This window comes from Aplidium turbinatum, chromosome 3, assembly GCF_918807975.1.
Source record: "Aplidium turbinatum chromosome 3, kaAplTurb1.1, whole genome shotgun sequence".
Classification (NCBI taxonomy): Eukaryota; Metazoa; Chordata; class Ascidiacea; order Aplousobranchia; family Polyclinidae; genus Aplidium; species Aplidium turbinatum.
In genome coordinates, this window is record NC_137474.1 from 1,893,916 (window position 1) to 1,909,128 (window position 15,213).

General features: G+C 39.4%; 1 protein-coding gene across 1 annotated transcript; it reads right to left on the minus strand.

Annotated features, from left to right (window-relative positions):
- Positions 1-2,844: 2,844 nt before the first annotated feature.
- On the minus strand, positions 2,845-14,719 carry LOC145766257 (receptor expression-enhancing protein 2-like). The gene is made up of 10 exons (XM_082577932.1): positions 14,537-14,719; positions 14,275-14,311; positions 13,863-13,935; positions 13,449-13,525; positions 10,930-11,050; positions 9,384-9,591; positions 8,717-8,887; positions 7,985-8,089; positions 7,365-7,453; positions 2,845-6,830 (listed from the first exon to the last, which is right to left on the minus strand). Exons 2-10 carry the CDS (start codon positions 14,304-14,306, stop codon positions 6,744-6,746), a joined length of 963 nt encoding a protein of 320 aa, XP_082434058.1. The 5' UTR covers positions 14,307-14,311; positions 14,537-14,719; the 3' UTR covers positions 2,845-6,743.
- Between the last annotated feature and the right edge of the window lie 494 nt (positions 14,720-15,213).

Below are 15,213 nucleotides of genomic sequence, written 5' to 3' on the forward strand. Positions count from 1 at the left end.
CATTGAACTATTTTTTATGAAAAATTTCATTTTGACCAAAAGCAAATCGTTTTAGGCAACCCTTTAATTTGTTTCTTTAATTGAAATTTATTAATTTTGTAAAAATGAATGACAATAACCTATTTTGAAGATTTTAGTTAACATTAGGCAGTAACCTACTTGTCAAGGCGTGCATCTATAAAATAAATAATATTCTAGAATTGAACATATAGTTTCAACTAGTAATTATGACGCAATAAAACTCTGACTTGAGCTTGTGGTTGAAACAGCATTGTGCTTTTTTTTTTCAGCAAAAACTTATCCTACCACTACGATGTCTGTTGTAGCCTTCCCACACTTATTGCTGTTAGCCTGCTTTCGTATCATGCACGTTGTAACGTCCGCGCTTTGTCGCTTCTACCTTTTTCTAGACTTCTGCTATGTTTGGCATATACGTTGTTTTCGTTGTGATGGTCAGAAATGAAACAAACTGAACTACATTATTGTGTGAAATTTGGTAGATCAAACATGAAAAATTGGGATTTAAAAATACGATGCGAGAACGTTTGCTGAATTGCCAACAACACAAATCACAAAATCTTTCTTCAAGTCCGTATCCTTTAAGTAAAACCTAAGTTAAAAAATAAAGCAGAAAAGTTGCACTAAATTTTATAAAACACAGAAAAATATAAAACCTAACCTCACCTAGTAAGACCTTCAAACGCACTGAACAACGACAAACCAGTTGAAGACATCTTGACTAGGTCTAGTATCCCTGCCTAAGTGCTCGTTGAAAAGCGTTAATGAGGTAATAAGGATAGTAGTTCGGGAATGGGAGAAAAAAGAGTGGTCATTGTCTCAATTAATTGGCTCGTCTTAAAACAAGCTCTATCAAAATAAATTGGGCACTCAATGCCAGGACTAGCTATTATACGCAAAAGAAACGTCAGCAACTGTTGTTTTCAAGTCAAGAAAATTAACTAATCATCACGAGTGGTGAATTCCCTTGCTAACACCCTTCAAACTTCTTCTTAGAAGCTTTTTACAAATAGAACATGAACCATGAGAACGCGCCAATTCAAATCAACGTTTTTTAGTGTTAATCGTGTTATCAATATATTTTGCAATTTCATTCAGAAAATGGCTGTCCAAATATCACTGGACGCCTTGGGGGTTACCAGAGTCACTACACTGGGTTAAATCGGTCAACAAAAAACGTCATTACGGAAAAGGGTTAAATCCCAAGAAAATGGCTTAGGATGGGATACTGTGCGATAAATTATTCTATCCACTAGGTGCCATTGAAGGAGCAGCTGGTGTCACTCAAGCGCATCGCATTGTTCGCTCACAGCTATTGCAATAACAGACGCTATTATAGCGACGTCAACGCTCACCAGAGTTGTATAGGAGCCGGAATTTGGTTGGTTTTGAATCTTTATCCTCGGACTGACAAAGCCTTGATAGGCTATTCCTGGAAGTTTTGCATACTGTACTTGTAGAGATTCTTGACACAGGGCCGGTTACCGAGATTGACGTTTCCGATTGTTGAAGTCTTGTTGCCGGGAAATTATTCCTTTCACTAGGTGTCGCTGAATGGAGAGCAGTCCTGAAATGCGTTGCTCAAGCGCACACCCCGAGAGTCGAACCAGCGCCACGTGATCTTGAGCGAGTACGTAACCACTGAGCTAACGGGGCGGACATTTTTGAATTTTTATCCTCGGACTGACAAAGCTTTTGATAGAGTTAGCGTTATTCCTGGTAGTTTCGGATACTTGTAAAGGCTTTTGACACGGGGCCGGTTACCGAGATTGACAGAGTGAAGTTTTCCGATTGTTTAAGGGCTGTTGCCGAGTAATTACTGATCCATCCATTAGGTGCCGCTAAATGGAGAGCAGTCCTAAGACTGTGTTGCTCAAGCGCACACACCGAGAGTCGAACCATCGCTGCGTGATCTTGAAGTTTCTGCGTTCACGAAGTCACGCGCTAACCAACTGAGCTATTGGGGCGACCGTCTGAAATTCTTGGCATAAAAACAGAAGCCAGAGATGAAGTATAATTTAACTTGCCCTTGCAAGTCTTAATTCGAGGTCTAATGTTACAATCGACGAAATAACAATTTTCTTTTTTCTCTAATTTCTAGGTTTGGTGGGTGCACATTTTTTAAATAGCATTTTCCAAACACTGTTTTATCGATGCATATTTTAAACCTTTTGATTTTGTCATCTCTTCCTTTTGTTGGTGCCAAACTCGTGTGTTTACTTTGTCGTACTCTTCATGTTCGCGCCAGCAACGAAAAATAAAATGGAATTGATACTTAACATGCAAACGTTTATACCTTGCCATAGTTGTTATTTTTGCGAAGGTTTCAATGATTTTATTTTCCAAGCAGTAATTTTTTTTATTTAAAAATATCGTTTCGTTTCATGACAATTGACAGAGGATAAGGAAAATATGAGCGTTATACGTAGGCTATAAAAAAAAATTGGAAGGTGGTTATGTTTTGCGTTTGGAGTCAGGTTGGAGTTTGGAGTTAATATTCCCAAAATATTTGGAGCAGGAGTGGCTGACTTCGGAGTCAAAGTGGAGCAGTCCAGAAAACCTGATTCCGTAGATCTCTGACGCTCGCAGAGACGGATGCCAATCCAACTGCGCAATCGGGTGTAGAATCCAACTTCGCAATCGGGTGTAGAATCCAACTGCGCAATCGGGTGTAGAAGGATGCATCGAATGAACGAAGGAAACTAATAGGATGGAGCGATAACTTTTGATGGATGGTTCTGGTCTAACCAGGGCAAGAATCGAACCGGGGTCTTCCAAATGCTGCGTCTTTTACCACCGAGTGGCTTGACAACCAACCTTGTGTCCAATCCAAAGCGTTTAATGATCAAACTACACAAGAGTTGCGGAAATAAAATGACGTCAAATAAAACAAACATGGCGACATCATAAGTGACGTCACAAACATGCGCGCGCGACATCATCAAATCGCTAAGCGACAGACATTGCATTGCAACGATAAGTAACCGAAGTACGAAATCTAGCGACATACATTCTATGCACAATGATTCACTTCATTACAACGTACAGTTTGAAGGCTGAGTGGTACAGAAGCTGGGAAGTGCTGGAGGGGGGTCGGTCTTCGGCTAACCCCTCGAGAAATCTTATTCGAAAGCATCAATAACAGTTATTGCTGAACCATCCAACATATTCCTGGACTTGCAGCCCAGCCGCGCATAAGCCTGCACCTCATGAGAGGTCACAATACTGAAGGTCTTTCCATAGTTGTACGTTAGATCCGTAGTCTTCTGGCCGATGTGCCTGAGCACAGGGCAGCCCTGCGGGATCAGTGCTTGATCTTGCTAGATGGCAGAGTATTCTGACGTACATTAACGTTGAAACAACAATACAATAACTCATTTGCTACGAAGTGCTGGGGCTGAAGTGAACGAACCATAAAATGACGAAGTCAAACGGCGCAGTCGGCAATGAACCTCGGGAAGTAAATTTCTTTCGAAGACAATATGTTAATAAAAAGATCATCACGTTGTGTAGAACGATGTTAATATTGTCACAGTAACGTGAAACAGTAATGTTGTGCGAATTGTTTTATTAAAATCCACTATAAAGCCATCACCATGAAGCACATATGTGGCAGCCAGAGAGGCAGGATGTGAGACGCAAAAAAAGTCACTGTGTTATGTAGTTTAAACTTCACTGTTTATAGTTGATGCTATTCATTATCCGACAAAATCCCGGAAAAACGATTCGTTTTAAATAATTTACAAGGACTGAACAAAAATGAGAGGCTGACAGGGGGGTGGGTACTTATGGCCACCCCTGCCACCTTTTGCCATTTGGTTAGTATTATAAATTCTATGGAATTAGGTGTTGATATGTTAAAAGCTGATAATTGAAAATGTGCTCACCTCTGCAAAGAACATTCCAAACAATAAGACGGTAAGCGAGATATGTGGGGCGCAACAGACGATGTTCAACGTGATGACGTGAAACTCACTTTCCAAACTGTCCCAGACAGCAAAATCCGTCATTTCTATGTATACGTAACAATGCCGGATTTTGCTGTGTGAGGCATTGCTTCAACGTGCGTCATCTGCAATCAACGTCATCTTGGGGAAGAAGCAGCTTCAAAGAATCAAGCCACGACCCGTCAAGACTCAAGATCGTGCCCACACACAGTGCTTCTTTCAAGGTCTTGTAAAACCAATATTCAAACTTGGACAGTGGCTTACGCGTAAATTAACTATAAAAAGTACTAGTGGTGCTCTTAAACTTTCTTTTCCCTCATAAAAGTGAACCCTTAAAAAAACTGTTTCATGAAATATGTAAATCAACAGCATGTGTGATTGAAAGAGGAACAGGTGCTTCTGCCATGCCCGGTGCAGAGCACTGAAAATTTGGCACAAAATAATTATATTCCAAGGACGATTGAGCACTAAAGTGCATAGAAACGTCATCATTTCATCATAATCGTTTTCTGCCATTCAAAAGATTGATTGGACCAAAGCAATTGCTCGAACATTTTTGATTAAGACCCCGATCGAACGAAAATGAAAGAGACGCCATATTTGAGTTTCATCCTTGTTCGGGATCATCAGTGGTGCATATTCAATTAAGGGTGGAACTCGAATATTGCGTCTTCCATTTTCTTTCGATCGGGACCTCAATGACTTTACAAATCTTTACATTTCTAAAATTCTTAAACATTTTCCCCTTCAACTTCAATTTGCAAACCAGTATCCAAGTATCTACTGCTTCAGCATTAAACCATCCACAAACACCAACAAGCAGACAGTCACAGTTCCTTCAATGAAAGCAAAATCATTCCCTCAGTTGTGCACGTATCACATAAACCACTGAGCCAAGCAACACCTGCTTGCGCTGCAATATATACAAATCATACGTCATTCGATACGGATGACCGCGCATGGTCACGTGATACACTCTTAAAACTTTTACAACAAAACTGGCCTAATTAGCTTTTTTAACATGGATTCAACGTCTACAGACGCTGATTCGACTCAAAAAAGATCAATTTTTCAGCTGGAAATGCGAAATAAACAAAAAAACACATTTTGCAACAAGTCAATGGCGGGCAATGATGGATGTAGGGTGGTGATGATGCAGGATGGAGATGATGTAGGATGGAGATGCTGTAGGGTGGAGATGATGCAGGATGGAGATGATGTACATGTAGGATGGAGATGCAACTGTTGGCAGGACGTAGGGTACAAGGGAGGTTCGTCGAAGCAAACAAACATTATTTCAACATCTTGTGACAATTTAACATTGTAAGAATGCAGGAAAGGGGTTTTCAACATGTTTCTCACTGTGCAAGAAAACCATGTGGCCCACGAATTGGGAGAAATCGGAATCCCGAAACGGTTATTCATTATGGGGGATTCCAACATGTTTCTTTCATGTTCGTCCCTGTGCAGGCAAACCACGTGACCTATGGACCCATCCATCCAGTACCAAAATAGAACCAGAATTTTTATCTCTCCTAATTAGCCAGGAATGCGACCAGCTTTCCGCTAACCAGCAAAGTTTTACACCCTCCGACCCCGTTGTTGCACAGTCCAGTTGAAAACCCCTGTTGCAAAGCTGCAAGTTCAATCATGTGCAAATGAGTCTGGAAATCTGAGAAATACAAAATTTAGCACCGTGAGGCCAGCAGTGATGAACAGACCAATGTTGTAATCATTGCATCGGATGGAGGAAGGCCTTGAACACACAACCCAGACAGCAAAATCTGTCATTTTAACATTGATTCAACGTCTGTGGTACTTAAATCAATAAAAAATAACGGATTTTATTGTCTAGAGATTCCATAATAAGTTGAACAAGACAATTTCGGATTGATTAGTTGAGATTGCATCTGTCCATTGCCTATCCCAGGAATACTACAATTCAAATCACGTGTAGTATCAAATCCAGGCTTCTTTTTTAGCAGTAGTTGCAACGTTCATCTGATGCATGTGAAAGTAAAAGCAACAACAAACATCCGAGTTATTTTATTGCTTCACTGACGTTTCGCGCACCATGACAATGCGCATTCTAGAAGAAAACTGAAGATTTTGAACGAAAAGAATTCGCTCTGAGGATGCGCATTGTCATGATGCGCGAAACGTCAGTGAAGCAATGAAATAACTCGGATGTTTGCTGTTGCTTTTACTTTCACTTTCATCAGATGAACGTTGCAACTATTACTATAAAAAATAACAACTAGGATGAACATCCAATATTCTAACTATGGTTCAAATCGAATGCTTGGGGTAGAGATTGAGCGAACGGAAAGCCATTACGTAGCCAAGTTTGTCATTGATTCATGCCAAGAAACCACAGTGCTCATGAGGGGTGTCGAACCGGCATCCTTCTGGCCGTTGTTTCGATGCTTCAGCCACACGACTGTGTCCGCGTCAGTGGGAACAATCCATTGTGTATTGGCAGTTGGCATTATATGGCAAGGAGACATTGTGCGTGTGGAATATTGTGTGCATGCCTTTTCAAATTTCAACTTGGACAAGCGCCCAGACAGCAAAATACGCCATTTTCACATTGATTCAAAGTCTGCAGACGTTGAATTAATGTAAAAATGACGAATTTTTCTGTCTGGGTACAGACTTATACGCAACATCATCTGCTCAACAAACAACTTTCAGACAAATACATTGTTCGAGGTAAGAAGCAAACAGAAGCCTCGTATCTGGCAACCCTGCGACAGAGACCAGGCGACAATTGTCTGTTCACGCAGCCTTCTCGTGCTTCGAGCGGTGGCTGGAGTTTGATTTCCGTTTGGATCTTCTAACATCGGTTTGAGGTAAAGGCGGCATCTGGAAGGCACAGACGACTTAAACAAAGATCATTGACGACGTCACAGTTATTATTTGCATGCTGGTGAAAGATCATGGGTTCGGCGTGTGAGATAATTGTTGTGGTTTTGAGATGTGACCATGAGATAGAAACTCAGCTTTTATTCACACAATGGAAGGGGTCAGTTCTTAATCTGAATGAATTGTTGACTTTGCCCCAAACTTGCCTTTAACCAGCTAGAAATACATATACTCAATAAAAAGCACAACACTTCACCAAGAACTCAACTCTGCGTTGACAGCCAAGAGAACGTCACATGGCGCGTCATGCTACCAACTGAAGATGAACGACCATGTTAATCTTCGCGGTCACCTTAAAGCGTGTCATCAATAATCTCGGGAGGACACAGCTGTCTGGTACCGATGAGCGTCGAATCAACATTCTTTCAACTGTCGGAAGAAGAATTGTTCCAAAAAGTTGTGCTTGGTTGGATCACTTGGACAGGCCGGAGCAACAAGAGTTAAGCCAATCTACTAGCAGTAACCGGTACAAACCTGTTTAGTCTTGCTCTTCCCGCCTTTTCTCGGCCTCGGCAGGGTTGGGTAGAAAGTGTTGGTGAATTCCTCAGGGTTAGCAACCGCCTCTGTGAAATCAAATAATCAACTTTGTAGCGTCATAAACATTAGAAACAACACAGATCTTAATTTTCGTTGGAACTACGGCAAACTATACACAGGTAACATACAAAAACTACACAAAAGGTCTTACTCAAATAGAATCATTTCAATTCTATTTGAATAAGACCTTTTGATGATCATCATTTGATGATGGTAATCCTCGTAACAGGGAAACTATCTGGGTTGCAATTCTTGCAAATGGGCCATTCCGTTATTTACACTTTATAAAAAAAAATTCAAGATTCCATATAACATTACAAATTTCACTTCTTTAAATACAAGTAAAAGCAACCAATTGATAAAATTGTAAAACTTTTATGAATTGCTTGGTGGTTACTGAAGCATAACCTCAAAAGAAATTCCAAGTTGCGTGTATAGAGGTGGAGCGAAGGGACACAGGTTCAAGTCCGGCCGGATACAAGATTCTGACTGCATTGATCAGTTGTAAAAAATAAATCATAGAAGGAACTGGTAAAGTGAATACGTGGTCGACGAACCTTCTGCATAGTTGCTCCTCCTTGTGATTTCCATATCATCGGTTGTGTACGATGGAGGCTCAGTAGAGAATCCTTCAACGACCCCCACAGTTCGGTTGCTTCCTTCTGCGTGGAAGTATAAAGGCAACAATGATAGGATACTTTCTATAAACCTGAGCAGGGTCGTTTACTAAAGTAATGATGAATTCGCCAACGTGATGTCCGCCCCCTATACATTAGTATACAATACCCTGTGTGTAGATTCCAGGATTATCCGCATTCATCAGGAAAGTAGAATACGGCATTGAAAACAACCCTTCACTATTTAAGATTTGTACTACTGTATCGTGCCCTCTAGCGGCCACACCCAACGGTAAACCACCAGTTTTCCATCATACAAGCAGCCATCTCTAAGCCGACGGTTGTATGCGCTGTAGGATAAACCGTCATGAGTGTACAAGTGTTCAGCATTGCGTAACTTGCCAAGTGGAATTTGATTTTCTGATCATTAAAAGTTGTACGCAGGTATACAGAACCGTGTAACGCTCATCGGGGGTAGCCATTATGTTATGGTCGTATATTGTTTCGCGTGGAGATAAAATGAAAAACATGTCAAACCCACTGACGTCACACAGTTTTACATGCCCATTGTACAACAAAGTGAACTCTCTACCAAAGCTTTAAAATTAAAAGTTACCGGTTGTAGATAAAATGAACAAACAACAAAAAAAGTTTTAGTTTCTTGTCAGCTACCTTCCATTTCCTGGGAGCATTCCCGACTTAAGTTCATCATGGAGTACGCTTTGTATTGTGACGTCAGCTGAGCGGGAACGCCATCCGTCTCTGTGGCGGGGTCGAAGGTTATGTACGGGTTAGAGGTCATTGTGTGGCGTTCACGGACAATGGCAGGGTTCATAGAGGGCACTGTAGAACAAGCAACTTTGCCATTAACGAAATGACAGAAGACATGTTAAGCATCTAGAATCGGGTTAATCGACCAAAGGTTGTTCTGCTGTTGCGGCAGACAAAGAAACATTGACAGGATGCTGAACTTGTCGTCAACTAATCCCAGGCTCAAGCTGAGCCGAAACCACTCATCATGTAAAAATACCAACAAAACAATATAACAAGAGCTGACGCTTGCTCTTATAGCACCTTGCTTCACACAGCCTAGATGAGTGCTTTTATACGAACCAAATCTAGACTGCAATTACGATAAAACAAATGAAAAAAAAAGGCTGCGGAAAATGCTAGGCTATTAAATTTGAATTACGTTTGTTGAAGAATTTTGAAACAAAGGAAGCTTGTAACGCAAAGGTGACAGTCGACAAGAGAGAAATGGTTGTAATAACCACATATTATTACGTGAGCTATAATGACAATGTAAGCTCGAGAAATGAATAGGGTATACAACACTTACAATTCCGTTGTTGATGGATTTCCGCGTCTTCGGGGATGCTGGTTAGGTCCATGACGCTGTAGCTCTTCAACTTACCGCTGACGACTGACTGTCCCTTTACAGCGGCGTGCACCACCGCGTTGGCCGCTAAGTTGATCCCTTTTGTGCCAACGCTAACCACAGTCTGGTAACCTTTGTCTCGGGCGTTCTCCAAGAACAGATCAATTTCCTGAGATACAATTGATGTGTGTTTTTATACGGTGCTGCATCCATCGCAGATATGCGTTACTTTCAATGCTGTGCCAGGCAGATAGTGCCAGCGCAACCAAACAGGAAGGCGCAATCAAGTACATTGATGGAACAGTGGTTGGAAAGTCACTCCACAAAGTTAGCTACCGCGAACATAACACTAATGGAAGTCCGAGCTTCCTAATAGGACGAAGTCTCGTTACTGAGAGTGAATTAAACTGATTGTTATGGATTCACACTTTAAACAACCGGCATAGTGAATACAGAACAAGACTCTGACACAACCCGCCATTGCACATGACTAGGGAACTGTGTTCCGAAAGCTAGTGCAAACCGCTACTACCACAGCGAACTCGCAGCATCAGGCTAAAACAGGTCGTCAATATCTACATTGTGAAGTAAGCAACGATCATGCTGCTAAAAGCGAAACTCAATCTATTACAGTATGAGACTGTTCACCAGGCATTTCATAAGAAAATAATTTCTTGCGTTCTTAACTACGTTCGTAACTTAACTAGAATAGAAACAGGCGACAAACAAAAGTATGTGACGACAATAATTACCAATCGCTTCATTGAACTGGCTGTAGCAAAGCAGACAATTACCGAACCAACGATTGGAATCAATTACACGGCACATGCTCACGACATAGAACACGCCGATATAGCGATTATGACGCGGGGTGCAAGATCATGGGTACACTGGCTCACGTTTGGCAAAGCGGGAACGTGGTTTGTATTAGGGATTTTAGATCATGGGGATGCGAAACCACATCCGCTTTTGGCTTAGCCGTCACACTAGATGGGTTACGTTCTATTCTGATTTACAAAATAGTGTACTTTTTATAGGTCATAAAGAAGAAGTGAGGTTAGTTTAGAAGTAATTTAAATATTTTGTTGAAAAACAATCTTGTAGTGACACATAACAAAATGTTGAATTAACCACTTTGATGTCTTCAGTTTGTACGCAGCGTGGTACAAAGATTTTAGAAAGAGGACACAAGCTTTACCCACTTTTTGACTTGTCCGCCGCACTAGAAGGATCTATTTTTATGGTTTACAACATGTCACCCTTTTTACAAGCGATATAGGAGTGGTGAAGTTAATTCGGAAGCAAATCAAGGTTGTTTAATTAAAGCAAGTTGCCAACAAGCCAAAAAATGTCGAATTAATTAACCTTCTAACGTGGTAGGAAAAGCAGAGTTTCTGGTATTTCAGTGTGGGTATACTTGCGCTTCTACGAGCTCTTAAAGGTAATATTTGAAACCTCAGATTGATAATGAAACAGTGCTTGGGATAACTTGAAAATAAGGTTGTACCTCTTCGCGCTTAGATAGATTAGGGTGGATGAATTTGCGGTAAAGAGCAGAAGAGCCTTTGGTGTAGGGAAGAGCCAACCAAAGCACAAACAGCACCTTGATCTCATAATACAACGGCATCCTGTAAAAGAAATAAAGAGTTACGGCTGTTGCTGTCAAGGCTTGATAAAGGCTATATGCATAGCCGAAAACGTTAGCTATTTTGTTTTTATGATGTTAAATGTTGTGGTGTTGTTTAGTTATGTGTGCTTATGGTTACAAATAAGTAACCTCTTCACCTAAATTGTAGAATAGCCTAAAGAGTTAATGCACAATGAGTTATGGAGATATTTTCAAAACTTGTTTGGTTGCTTTGACACAGAAAAAAGTTACTACACAGGTTTATGACAAGCCTTTGTTTAACATTTACTTTGTTTCTATGCACGCCTGTAGTGTCGGATTACTCGATAACATATGTAGTAGGTACCGGTACAGTGGTACAGTCTTCAAGTGAAACCTTAATAAGCAGTTTACAAGTGGAAGCTGCCACACCGCACTGGTCTACAATCTTTATGCGGTGCATCCAGTGTGCGCTTACTGCAATAAGTGTACAAGTCTGTTGTTTTGTAACGCTTAATATACGGTACAGGCTACAATACTATTAATACTACAAAAAAATGCTTAATGCCAAGCAGAGCGATTTACAAAGTTTTTAGTAAATACGTAGTGACTGCGTTAATATATATCAGTTATCAAGTTTTCGATTTAAATCAGTTATCAACTTATCGTCAACACACAAACGTTCCTAAAACCTTCTTAAAGATACGCTCACGACACTTTGTCAACTTAGTAGGGCACTGAAGTTATATTGCGAACTGCAAGGGATATGACAGATTGATCGTAATGTTGTCATGGCATCGCTATAAAGTGTGATTGCACCATCCCATGTAGGCTTGTTTGTGACGCGATACAACGTCATATGATGAAATGATAAAAAAATTCCTCGAAACAAAAAGAAGTCAATCTCTGGCTGCAAGGAGGCCAATGAAAGATACATATCCATCACTAGGTCTGTTTTAATTAAAACGTTAAAGGGGAATTCACAAACCAACTGTGCAATAAACATTTTTGAGTTATTTAACAGTCTTTCGTTTCACAGCCGCAAACGTGAGATTTCCGCCTACAACCTCGGTGACATTTTAATAGAACAAATTGTACAATGTATCAATGTTCAAATTGTACAATGTATAAATGTACAATGTACTATGTACAATGTATAAATGTACAAATTGTACATTGATTCAACATCTGCAGACGTTGATTCAATGTATAAAACGACGGTTTTGCTGGCTGGGTAATGCTCAGCGCGTTAAAAGCAGCTGTCAATTGCTTAGAACTGCAGCCAGCAAACATCACACCGTCTAGTCAAGTCGTAATTGTGCCACTCAGGATACTAAATAGCTGTGGCCATAAACAGATAGTCGACATAGAAGTTATAGGGACGGGTAACCCTGTTTAAATAATTGCAAAATAGAACAAATTCGAGTGCATTCCTCTAAGTACTGTGCTCTCGTCAGTAAAAAAAACAACCCACTATACCTTGAAGAAAACAACTATATATATATATCTGGAAAATATTAAAAAATACGAGAGCTATTATGTTTAAATCAAACCTCAACAAGTTTAATAAACTATCAGACCCTGTACGGAGGCTGGCAGAATGATTCTGTGTCAAAAATATAAAAGCAAGATAAGGAGTTCATTAGAACAGTTTCTCTGCTGGTTCTAGTGTTTGCTCAACTTGTTGGGATTTGATGCAACTGTAATACAGTATCTCTAAGATTCTTCAAAATAACATTTACAATTAGTACTGTTTTCTTCATGACTTACCGGTAATTGGTCTGTTACCTGGCAGGGCACAAGTAAAAGGCACCGCAAGGCACTGCTGCGCTGGAAACCACTGGGTTTGTTTGTTACTTGATGATGATACCAAAACTTTTTTGAAAAACCAGACAGCAAAATTCGTTATTTTTACATTGATTCAACGTTGAATCAATGTAAAAATGACGAATTTTGCTGTTTTGGAATTTCTTGCAACCACATGTCCCATAAAAACCAAGGCACCTCACGTTATAAAGACCAACAAAGTCATGTGAGGGCCATAAAGATGAACACATTCGGCTAGATTCAAACTAAATAAACGAGTCCCAATGTACCGCACAACAACGTTAATTGAACGTTCTTGGCCATGTTAGCGCACCACAGTCCCTTATTAAGAGCATAACTTTCAGCTGCTTTGGTTTTAAAACTGTGATTGAGCGTTGTCAGTAGCTGCTCGGATTCGAACTCTGCCCACACCTCTTGCGAGTTCAATGGTAAATCCTCATAATCACAATTAGCATTTCATGTCAAAGACATTCTGTGAAGCCCACAAATCGATAATTAATTTGCTTTTATGCTGTCATAAGAACGTACTATATTTGATGACAGTTGCAATTATATAACATACAAATAGACTTGAAATTGTCAACAGTGCCTACCATGATAGCAACATATCTGTGAAAGTTTCAACGGCAGTGAAGAGGGCAAAAACAACCCAGTACATGATCCACCGGACCTGAAAAAAAGTAACTTATTCAGCATGTTTGCTGCATTTATAACTCTTGTATGGCATGCTTGAGTTTCAGAGGAAAAATTTCGCCTTTTAAGCGACATATGCAAAACAAGGCAAAGAGTTTAAAAATTTAAGAAATAGCAAATGCGATGGTATCAAAAAGTTATAACAAACTATGTGAGGTTTTCAAAATATAAATATAAATTTTAAAGCTATTGGTTTGAAATATCTTTCTTTAAAGTGATTGGCTTCACCACTTTTGTATATTAAAAATAACTAAAAAAACAAAATTTAAAATTATAAATAAAAGTTACATTGAATCGGGTGAGGCCAAACTTACATATTGGCGCACATTGGCTCCCTTTACAGCCTTGTATGATGAATACGCCGGGTACAATAATCCTGAACCAACACTGCAAAAAGTAGCAAAACTTTGGCATTAATGCACCACAAAATAAAAATTGTAAACAAAGCAACACTATAAGATGGTGCTCTAATACAGTGATCTCATGGAGTTTTGAAGTGGCTTGTGTTAAATGTGTTAAGATACTACAAATAATATCCATACTGTGAAGAAAGTTAACATCAATTCTAAACAAATTTTGTAAAATCTCCAAAAATGTGTTGGTGAATAACTTGTAGGTTTTGCTGGTGCACAGTTATAAAAGCAATCAAAGAAACACAAGATTCTACCATGTGGTCAGTATCATATGATACTCATTATGCTGCACAAAATCAATGTGTGTACTCACATGATCATCCTTGACATCACTGAGCCCCCCATTGTGTCTGTTCATAAGATAATCACAATCAACATTGTGTGCAAACAAAATAAAGCTTTGTTGGCAACAGCAAACACTCCGTTAATTCAATGTTACCAAGCACATATAGTTTATAAAATGTGAAAACTAGCTTGATATAAATGTGGAGAACTGTAGATATCCTTTAGTTAATTATTGATAAAAAACTTTTAAAAAAACATCTCTTGTACAAAAGAAGTATGAGTGGACTTACCTTTTAATTTTATTTTACTATCTTAACCCAAGCGAGTGGACAACGTAATCAGAAACAATGTGCTTGGTCATACAGCTTTGGTACAATCTCTTTAGTGCCAAACCATGGTTAAAGACAAGCAAAACTATGTGAAAGAAACATTGTACCTACACAGTTTTAACACTGGCTAATAAAAGTTACTTATAAAAGATCCTGAAACAAAGAAAATTCATTTAACCTGCACATTTATAACCTGCACATTTATAGTGACAAAATGTTATTCACCAGCGCTGTTAAAAGTTCTAAGTATGATAACTTTATATGAGGAGTAGATTTTCATCACATGGAAATAAATGGCAAATTTGCTTGGACTTAAACACAAAAAAATCAATGTTCACTGAGTTGTGTAGAAAGAAGTTCTTTAATGTTATGACAAGTAGGTACTTAAGTACAGATGGTCAATAAAAGTGTCCTTGAAACGAGAGGCTTTGTGCATTCAATTTATAATGCAGTGAGTGTGTGACTGTAATAGGTACGAAACCTAAAGCTGTGTGTCCTATCACCACAGTAAAAGAATCAGTATAAATATATGCATTAAAATGTTGGTTGATACAACGAAACCTGGCCATGGTTTCGCTACACAAAGTGACCTAATTGCTCATTAAATGAAATCTCACTGGAACAAAGTATATTATATT

What these genes read in the sequence shown, in the direction of transcription:
- LOC145766257 (XM_082577932.1), bottom strand. Translation starts at nt 14,306, where the DNA reads ATGGGGGGCTCAGTGATGTCAAGGATGATCAT. An exon ending in GAGCCAATGTGCGCCAATAT is followed by an intron (nt 13,526 to 13,862) that starts GTAAGTTTGGCC and finishes ACTTTTTTTCAG; the next exon opens with GTCCGGTGGATCATGTACTG. An exon ending in GAGGAGCAACTATGCAGAAG is followed by an intron (nt 7,454 to 7,984) that starts GTTCGTCGACCA and finishes TTGATTTCACAG; the next exon opens with AGGCGGTTGCTAACCCTGAG.